Source organism: Lolium perenne, chromosome 7 (genome assembly GCF_019359855.2).
Source record: "Lolium perenne isolate Kyuss_39 chromosome 7, Kyuss_2.0, whole genome shotgun sequence".
NCBI lineage: Eukaryota > Viridiplantae > Streptophyta > Magnoliopsida > Poales > Poaceae > Lolium > Lolium perenne.
The window spans coordinates 319,714,248-319,724,706 of NC_067250.2; the positions used below are offsets into that span (position 1 = coordinate 319,714,248).

At 43.5% G+C, this 10,459-nt stretch overlaps 1 protein-coding gene across 7 annotated transcripts; it reads right to left on the reverse strand.

Annotated features, from left to right (window-relative positions):
• Positions 1-5,874: 5,874 nt before the first annotated feature.
• Positions 5,875-9,887, reverse strand: LOC127316913 (uncharacterized). Of its 7 annotated transcripts, XR_011747981.1 has the most exons (6): positions 9,503-9,881; positions 9,171-9,328; positions 6,870-8,033; positions 6,623-6,771; positions 6,391-6,550; positions 5,875-6,183 (listed from the first exon to the last, which is right to left on the reverse strand). XR_011747981.1 is itself a non-coding variant. In XM_071823045.1 (4 exons), exons 1-3 carry the CDS (start codon positions 9,751-9,753, stop codon positions 6,430-6,432), a joined length of 489 nt encoding a protein of 162 aa, XP_071679146.1. In that variant the 5' UTR covers positions 9,754-9,885; the 3' UTR covers positions 5,875-6,183; positions 6,391-6,429. The 7 variants fall into 7 exon arrangements, 3 of the variants coding, with proteins under 3 accessions (XP_071679146.1, XP_071679148.1, XP_071679147.1); XR_011747980.1 differs by having other exon boundaries at positions 6,623-8,033; XR_011747982.1 differs by lacking the exons at positions 6,623-6,771; positions 6,870-8,033 and having other exon boundaries at positions 9,503-9,879.
• Between the last annotated feature and the right edge of the window lie 572 nt (positions 9,888-10,459).

Consider the following 10,459-nt stretch of genomic DNA (forward strand, 5'->3'; position numbering starts at 1 on the left):
GACGCATCGGGGCCGCCCAACCCGAGGCAGTCCAGATGAGGCCTAGACCTAGGCCCGCTGGCCCAGATATGGGCCCGTCACCGCCACCCATGGCCACGGGCACACCGTCGCAGGGCCGCGCCAGCCAGCCACTAGCCGCACCGCCACCCCGCCGGAGCTACGTCTTCACCACGTCGTGGTCGAGCCAACGCGCCAGACACAGCCACGCGGGGGAGAGAGATGCCCCGCCGCCGCCAGCGTTCAATTGCAGAGTTCAAGCAAAACGCAAGTCCAGTGGCTCGTGGAAAACCCACCTTGTAGAGACGGTTTCGATGCCTGGTCACATGTCCAATTCGGAGTTCGTATGCGACGGATACGGCCTCCCAAAAAAGGCCGCCGGCACATGAAATCTTGGTACAAAGAAGTTGTGTGGGAAGACCCGGCGAGTAGGTAGGTGCTAAAATTTAGGCGGAAAAAGCTGCCGGGACGCAAAGCTGGGCGGTAAACATATATTAACCTATTTTAGGTATTTAGTTAATATAAAACTTGTTGCAATTGGAGAATGTCTAAGTCGAGCACAGTTAACTAAAAAATAATGGATTTGTACGGATGACCATGTGCATGCATGCACCGGAGGGCACTACGCATACCTTGACCAACTGCCACTATTCTACATCACACACTAAATCAATACAAAGTTCTGCATGGCACGTGGGCCCGGCAGGCTGGGACGCGAGGCAAGACTGGCTGATACAAGGTCTAGCTAAAGCCCAATAATCAAATGCACGCGCCAGAGTCTTTTGACACAACTAGCGAGAAGTAGCACAACCTGGGCAGGAAACCACCATACTTTAGTCCCATATCGGTAAGGGGTGGAAGTTTTGACCAACTTATAAGGTGAGCTGTGGTAGCCATATAAATTGCTAGAAACACACATCGGGTTGCACTGCACATGTATGGCACATAGCGCGTGGGCTCGCGCGAATATTCACGACTTATAGACGATGCGGCTAGCTCACTAGCAAATAAAATATGTTTTTTTATTCAGAATAAAATTTATTTTAGCATGGTGCCATACATGACATGACAAGTCACACGACCCGTTTCCAGTCATAGCATGGTGATTCGCCACTGAGGGGCAAATGCCGGGTGTGCGACTGGGAAAATGTTGCCCCGACGCCTTTTTTACAACCAATATAGCCACATCGAATGAGCTCTAGGCATAGCTGGCTGGATGCGGCGCCTTAGAAATACAGCAACAACCTCAGTGCCGATCATTGTTTGATCATCGGCGTCTTTCACTTCCAAGACTCTTTCATACAATTCATTGGTTGTTACCTTTTCTTCGGCAAATAGGTCATATTTTAATAAATGTGAGTCATATTACAGTCCAAGCGGGCGCGGGAGGCTTTTTTCCCATGGTGCACTGGTGGAAAAAGGGGCTTTGGTCGCGGTTGGCAACTGCCATTAGTCGCGGTTGCGCAACCGCGACCAAAGTAGCGCGACTAAAGGCCCCCCCCTTTAGTCGCGGTTCCTTACGAACCGCGACTAAAGGCCCGTCCACGTGGGCCGCAGGCGAGCGCCAGGGCGGAGGACCTTTAGTCGCGGTTCTTCTGGCCAACCGCGACTAAAGGCCTCCGCAGGGTTTAGGGTTTTAGCCCCCCTCCCCCTAAATCTGGTTTCTTTTTAATTTGTATTGTTTTATTTCTTTTGGGTTTTAATTTTGAAGGAGTTTCACATATTCTACGGTACTACAGCATACATGCATATGAATGTACAATTTCAAACAAATTTGAAATTAGAACCAAAAAGAATTCAAGAGGAATATACAATATATATTCAATATCGGATGACCATATACAATATATATTCAATATCGGATGACCATATACAATTTTGAACAAGATTCCATCCATAATTTAGTGCATATAAAGATCTACGTCATCGTAATGGTGTTCTCCTCTAGGATCGATGACTTCCCTCGCCAACCATCCAGCTAGTTCCTCTTGAAGTGGTCGGAAGCGAGCTTCTGGACTAAGCGTCTTCCGGAGGTTATTCCTCAGGATGTTGTTCTCACACTTCTGGTCCCGCTCATTGCAGTATCTCCGGATCCTCTCACAAACATAGTATCCACATAGATTGGTCCCCGGTGGCTGAATATCCCTCGATCGTCCGCACTGCCATTTTAAAATGTAGCTCTTTTTTGAATTCACCGACCTTGGTATCTACGAACCGTCTCCAAACCCTACGAGGCAAAGAAAATTAAATGAACAAGAGAGTTATTAATTAGTTACTTGATATTAGGAAATGATGAACGAAATAGGCCGATCGATATAGAGCGCAAATGAATGAAAATAATTACTTTTGCATCATTTTTCTCATGTCGGCCCAAAGCGCCGGATCCATATTCAGAGAGTCGTGGACGAGAACTGAGGAGGTCTGAAATTGAATTACCATAAGAATCCAGTGGAACCTGCGGACACGATACATGCACAGTCATGCATAACTCATCGATTAGCCACATACCATGCATGGAGTAAACAAAAGAGAATGTGCTCAAGACAGAAACACTCACCCAAAATGGTAAGGAAATAGAATATCACTTTTGAGTTTCTGTTTTCTAATAAACCGCCACAGGTCATCCTCCACGTCGGCGGGGTGGTGTTCTAACACATATGAATTAACGATTTGTGGGTCAATGAACCCAACATCATGGATGTTCCTTATTCGCATTTCCCGCTTCTTCATTCTGCATAATAGCGTACACAACAAGATAGTTAGGACAATATATATATATATATATATATATATATATATATATATATATATATATATCCAAAATAGTGGGCTACCATGGTGGCTAGCTATGCATACCATAGCAGCCATCTGATTTCCTATACGTTACACCAGATATACACTGGGGAGCACACTCTTCAAAGGGAACACACTAACGTCGTCACATACACAGCTGGCCGAGAGCACGTTTTTCAAATTTTGAATCCACATCACAATACACTTTGCAGTACAAAGATGTTGTACATGCTGCCAGCTTGCAAGGAAAAATTAACGCAAAACGAACTGTAGTACACTACGAATTACAAATGGCTGATATGTCTTATCCCAACACCACTCAAAGTGCAAAACGAAGTGCAAATCAAACTGCATATTTAGACGTCTCCAACATATCAGGCCATAAGACTTGCACTTCTTTCGGCACCCCTAGTGAATTAGCAAGCAGCTGACTTCCTTTATCTTCTAAATTATTGTTTAGGCGAGCTCATGCATATCTGAAAAGACGCGATTCACTCATCATCAACAATGTGCATCCTACTAGTTTGATTTCAACAAGTTTCAGTTCTGCAAGTTTTGATTCTTTTTGATACTGCATTTATCTATGTTTGCATTTCTGTTCTAGGATTCAAGAAAGTAAGTGCGTTTTTTTATTGTGCAAATGCATGGATCTTGTCTTGCATATTCCGTTACTATCATGGTGGCTAGCTATGCACCCACCATTAGCCATTGGATATAGTGTGCAAGAAAATCGATGGATCAAGATTCCTATGTCTAGAAGTGGAGTGAGCTAACGGTAAAATTCATGGGTGTTACAGCCGTTAGCTTGCTGGCTGAAATTCTACAAGTGGAAAGTTGTATTCTACAATGTAGAATCTGAGCAGAAATTGAAGTGTAATTTCGACTGCAGTACAGAAATAAATACATTTGATAATACACATGAGTTCTACATTTATTTCTACACTTTCATATAATTGGCTCTTTAGTTTGCATAGCTAATCTTTGCAAGCTGCCAGGTTTGCAAGCTGTACCAAGGAAAATGCAATAGCAACATGCATGGTATTCCAGTTGAAATTTCGTTCCAAACTGCAAATCCAACTAGCGTTTGTTTTGGCATTCATTTTGACATTGTGTGTACGGTTGTCTAGCGTTCGTTTTGGCATTCGTTTTTGACATTCTGCATACGGTTGTCCATTTGTACCTGTTAATAATCATTGTGTTGCGTCGCCATTTGTACCTGTTTTTAACTCGCTCACTACAACTGGTTAGAGCAACGGAATATGCAAGACAAGATCCATGCATTTGCACAATAAAAAAACGCACTTACTTTCTTGAATCCCATAACAGAAATGCAAATGTAGATAAATGCAGTACCAAAAGAATCAAAACTTGCAGAACTGAAATTTGTTGAAATCAAACTAGTCGGGTGCCCATTGTTGATCATAAGGGAAACGTGTCTTTTCAGATGTTCCTGAGCTCGCCTAGACAATGATTTGGAAGAAAAAAAAGAAAGCCAGCTGCTTGCTAATCCAGTAGGGGTGCTGAAAGGAGTGCAAGTCTTATGGCGACGTCTAAATATGCAGCCTGATAACCAAATTTCAACCTTTTTTCCTTACAGCAGAGTTTGAAGTTAGAAATGAATTGAACAAGAACAAAACAAGAAACAAAGATGAACTCACTTCCCCAAAAGATAATTTATTGGATGAGGCAAAATAACAAGAAATAAGCCAACCCAAAAGACATCTCAATGGTCGAAAGTATGTCAATCCTTCAGGTTTTTTAGAGAAGCCGCACTCCATGGCCTTGTACGTGGCGATGTCGATGAAGTCATAGTTGAACTGCACGTCGTCGAACGCGTCGATGGAGAAGGAGATCACATTGACGCCGTCCTTCACCGCCGCGTCCAGTCCTTCTGCTGCACCTGCCGCCACATTGAAAGATTTGAGCTCTCCTGCAAAATGTATTTTGATCGCAAGCATCAACAAAAATGAGAGGGGTGGGAGTATGTCATGACGTTGTTGGCAAGGGCGGCCGGCAAGCCGGATGATGATGCAACCATAGCCACTGCGTGATGATCATATCATCTAGAGCTTGCCGGACCTGTCTCCCTCGACAGCACACCAAGATGGATATATCGCCACGGTCGTTCAATCCTTCTGCATCCTCATTCTTCTTCCTCTTGTGAACGTGCATTGGATTGGCGCCAGCGGTAGCTAAATGGAGCTGGTAGATACGGTGGAGAACTCACGTTGAAACTGCATGTCATATGGACTAGTACTTTGGTTGGTAGAATGGTTTGGATACGTTTGTTTGGACTTAATAAAATACACTTTCCTTGGAGCTGAGGAGTATGTGTATTGCAAAGTGTATTGCAAAGTGTATTGCATGTGTTGTTGTGGATTCAAAATTTGAAAAGTGTGCTCCTGGCCAGCTGTGTGAGAGACGGTGTTAGCTTGCTCCGTTTGCAGATTGTGCTCTCGGTTGTATATCTGGTGTCATATGCAGTAGATCGGACGGCTGCTGAGGTGTGCACAGCTAGCCACCATGGTAGCCCACTATTTTGGATATATATATATATATATATATAGAGAGAGAGAGAGAGAGAGAGAGAGAGTGCGGATTTGCTATGTTTGTAAGTAGTGGAGGGTGTAATCGGAACCACTCATTCGCATTGAGATCCGCACTCTTTGGTTCAAAAAGATCTGGATTCTCTAGTTTCTATAATTCGCGCGCTATAACAAGTAATGTCAGATCTACCTTTTCGCTGGCACATATCCCACTTAGGAAACCTAGTCTGGTCCAGACTTTGTCTTCACTGGTGTCCGTTATATTCCTTTTCCCCTAAATTCCGGTCACGAGTATTCAATACACACACTTCTCTAATCTTTTTATTAGTACTATATTGATAGCACATGCATGTGCCGACTGCTGCACCTTGCTCTTCTGAGTTTGGACGCGTCCGCTTGGCAGATTTGGTCACACATGACAGAGAAAGATTGACCTAGATTAATCAAATTGATTCTATTCGCACGGGTATAAAATAAAATCAATTAGAGGTGGGTTAAACTAAACCAGAAGACATATATTTTAGATTGACACAGGCAGTGAATTAATCAGCACAACATGAGCTTTTTTAATAAAAAAACTGCAAATCACAATCTGCTTACACTTCTTGGCAATTGGATATGATGAGACGAAAAGCTCCAGGCATAGAAGAAACTGGCAACAGGAAAAGGATCCCATTCAAAATAATTCGGAGCCTACACTGATCTTGCAACGGTGCTCAGTATATTCTCATTCGGTGCATCTCACGACCTACACTAAAAATTTGCCCCTGGGTGAGAGAATCTGGGTCGGCAGCCTGCTCACCTCTCCAAGTTTGACTCAGGATGGACTGGCATCACCATCTGTTTCCTGTTCAATTCCAAGAAGATAAAGCATGATTCTTATATACTAGTTCAGATCATCTTTTTCATACAAGTACTGTAACTACAGATAATTTAACCCTGTTAAGATAATAATTGCGACTAGACAAAGATCATAAAAGTGATACAAGTTAAGGATCACGCTAGACTTTTTTTTTTATCTGAAGGAATGAAGGGAATCTCAGAATCTCATTACCACGGCGCATGCCTTATTTGACAGAGGTGCTTGATCAAATCAATGAACGGAGCCCAACGACATGTTATATGGTGCCTTCCCAATCTGCTCCCCTCGCTGTCGTAGATGCACTTCCCTCACTGCCACCAGATGTCAGTCCAGCCATAACATCATCTTCATTCTGCACATCTTGCCTTTTCTCAAAAATTGTGCATAAAAAATACAACTTGCACAAAGATCGGTAGTAGCTAACCTACTGAACGCTAGGTGCTGCCTAAACTGAACGGTAGGTGTGTGTGCGCACTTCACATAAGAAATGGTGCTTTCAGAGATCGTATCCATGAACAAATGATGGAGCACCTCAAAGTTGCAAAACTCTAATATTTGAAGATATCTGATCACCTAGCTCATGAACAAAAATTACTAATTAATTAGCTCAGTTTCACATTAAGCTCATCAGCAAGTCTCTCTCTTCCCTCATTTTGAGAAAAACAAATTACCTGCCCGTGTTCATTATGCCCCAATACTGACAAAGGTAGAAGATCAAATAAGAAACGGTGTTGTTAACAGGAAACATTAGAATAACCAATTTTGTTTTTTCTCCAAATAAAAATCTGGGAAACAAAAGGATGTAGGTATTTGCATACAATTTATAAGAAGAGCCAACCACCCAAACAAAAGGAGCTTGTTCATTGACATGAACGGTGCTTGGCGCATATCTAATGGGTTCCCTCTTCAAAGTGAGGAGTAAACTGAGACAAAACTTCAATTCTGTTGGTATGTTTGAATGTCACCAACTTAGTTTTCCCATTAACAAGCAGTCCCAGTTAACGTGGTCAGATTTAAGTTCAATGGAAGTTAAAGTGTACATCAAACAGACTTTTCACCATCGAACAAATCCGTCGGTGACTATTCTCAACACCATCTAGTGTGTTTTCACAAATTACCTGCCCTTGTTCATTATGCCCCCATACGACAAAGGTAGAAGATCAAATTAAAAATATCAAATTAAGAAACGGTGTTGTCAACAGGAAACATTAGAATAGCCAATTTTGTTTTTTCTCCAAATAAAAATCTGGGAAACAAAATGACTTAGGTATTTGCATACAATTTATAAGAAGAGCCAACCACCCAAACAAAAGGAGCCTGTTTATTGCCATGAACGGTGCTTGGTGCATATCTAATGGGTGCCCTCTTCAAAGTGAAGAGTAAACTGAGATAAAACTTCAATTCTGTTGGTATGTTTGAATGACACCAACTTAGTTTTCCCATTAACTAGCAGTTCCAGTTAACGTGGTCAGATAAAACTTCAATGGAAGTTAAAGTGTACATCAAACAGACTTTTCATTGAGATTTCATTTGAATAAAAACACCATTGAACAAATCCGTCGGTGACTATTATCAACACCATCTAGTGTGTTTTCACAAATCTGGAAAAAAAACAGTGCCACATCAAAATAATCAATTTGGTTTCATTTTCCTATTCAATGCTGCATAAAAATAATCAACGGAGCCCTTCCGTAAACGGTGCTCGGTGCAGGCAGAGGACTCGCTCGTCCTTGTCCAGCATCAACTCGACGCCGCGGGGATGGGCGACACACTTCACGGGTAGAGAGGCGATGAGGTTCAGGAAGGAGAGACAATGCCGGCCAAACAAAAGGAGCCTGCACATTGGCAGGCCAAGTTCTTTTGCTTAATTTCTTAATTAAGCCAATTCAGTTGAACATGACAATTACATAGATCCTGGAGGCTATCATCATAGAAACTACATAGAAGCGACATTAATAAGAGCCCACCTGATCATATGGTGCCCAATACAAATTAAAAACGGTGCCCAATGCATTTAAAAACAGTGCCCAACACATACAAACAGGATTTGGAATTTGGAATTAATATAGAGTGTGCTAGGGGGCCAGGGTTCAGCCTTAGTTTGATGCAAAAATTACTTAGAACAAATATATAACAAATTGCTAAAAATGCATAACCATAACTACAGTTGCTAAAAACCACATTGTAATTCTAAAATAAAATCTTTTTCTCGGATGGGTTCCTATACAAAATAAAAGGGTGCCTGTGTTTTCCACAAATGGTTCCACGCATACATTATAATGGTGCGCCTGTTAAAATGTCTTGTATGCTGCTTCTAATTTCGAAGACACAAGGATCACCCAGTCAGTTGCACCTCATGTTCGCTGATCGTAAAAATGAAGATCTATTTTGTGTAAGAATAAAGATCAACAAAAAATGGCGAGACAAGGTTCCATTATATTTGTTTAAATTTGGCAGCTTACTAGTACTCAAAATTTACAAAAGGTGAGGCGCTAAACTTTGCGTATGAATTTGACTTGAGATGATAAATTCTAGGAAGACGTAGTATGCAATTCGAGGGTATCATTATATTTTTGTTTGTGAGGAGGGTGCTTGAACCCTAAATAATATCCTTGTAGCATACAGATTCAATGAACCCATACGTGTGGTGCAGAGGTAAAAAAAAAATCTAACATAATCACAATCCTCAGTTCCTCACTAAAATAAGCATTCATATAAAAACAATGTGAATACGCATCAAAAGATTACATGTGGTTGCAAATATTTGTATAAAGTGCACTATCTAGCATGAATTGGACAAACAACGATTTATTTAACTCCTGCAGGAGGCTATGTTGCAAATGAGCTGGCCACTTTCGTAATGATCTCAAACTTTTGCTTCCCATGAAACTCGCATTACATGCACTCCTATGCTAAATCTACAACCGAGAGTTATACAGTTACAAACTACATACAGTGGGGATGGGGCTTACCGATCGTGGGGGTGGTGGTGACGATCTGGCCCAGCTTGAGCTTGTAGAGGATGGTGGTCGTACCGGCCGCATCGAGACCGACCATGAGGATCCTCATCTCCTTGGCGAAGAGGCGGCTGAACAGCTTCGTGAACGTGAGCCCCATCTTGGCTGCTGCGCTGAAACAAGAAAACGAATTTAAGGTGACAGCGTTGACCCCATAGATCCACACATACACGAGCTCGCTACAAGAAGAAGATACGACCGAATCAAGCCAAGGCGGCTAGATCTATGGGTCGGGATAGGCCGAACGGGGGACTCGTGACGCCATGGGCCGAGGAGGCAGGGGTCACCTAGGCAAGTCGTGCCTACCACCCATGATGCCCCCTTCCTTGGCGACGCGGCAGGGCTCCCATGGCGATGCACCACCTCCATCCAGCGCTGCGGCGGGAGGAGCTAGATGGTGGCGAGGAGAACGGTGGGAAGCAGGAGAACCTGGGCCGGTAGCGAGCAGGGGCGTGTACGGGCCGGAGCGCTGAGGCTGGCGACGAGCAGGAGCACAGGGGGGCGGGGGCTTACGGCGTGGAGATCGGGGGTAAGACATGTTGCTCGCAGAGACTAAACAAGATCGATGAAAAACTGAAGAGACTACTAGATCAGAGAAGAGAAGGGTGCCAAAGCTTTGGCTAAAACGGCACTGAATCGAAACTATCACGAGACTGGCGACCTAGGGATTTTCGGGCAGAGCGTCACGGTAGGGAGGCAGGCCTAGCACTGGCCGATACAGCAAACGGGGCCCAGTTCAGCCCAAAGAGGAAATCCCAAACACCTCCACTAAAGAGAGAAAAGAATGGAGGGAAAGTTTGAGCCAGTCCTTCACATTAGCATAAATATAGTCTTTGGCGTTTTTAAGTTTTATGTAACCCTTGTACCAATTTAGCAGACCTTTCATTTGTCGAGGTAGATCCTCTTCCTGCGCAGGCTCGACGAGAGGGCCATTCTTCACATATGTAAATACTACGTCCTTCATTGGCGCCTCATCAAGGCCTAACAGTGCACGAAGAGTGATACCTAAGTCGGCCGCTTGTTCTCTGGCACTCGTTACAGTCAATCCATGTGCTGCCGCAGCTGCTATGATATCGGGGGCATCCGGACCGGCGGCTTGCACTATGAGCGGGGCGATCGATTGTTTACTTTGTTCCCCGAGCTGGGCAACTTCTTTCCCCCTTTCTAATTTTTTCTCGGCCTCCTCCTCCAAGGCTTTCTTCTCCGCCAACTCTTGGTTCCTCTTGAACGCGAGTGCTTGCCTA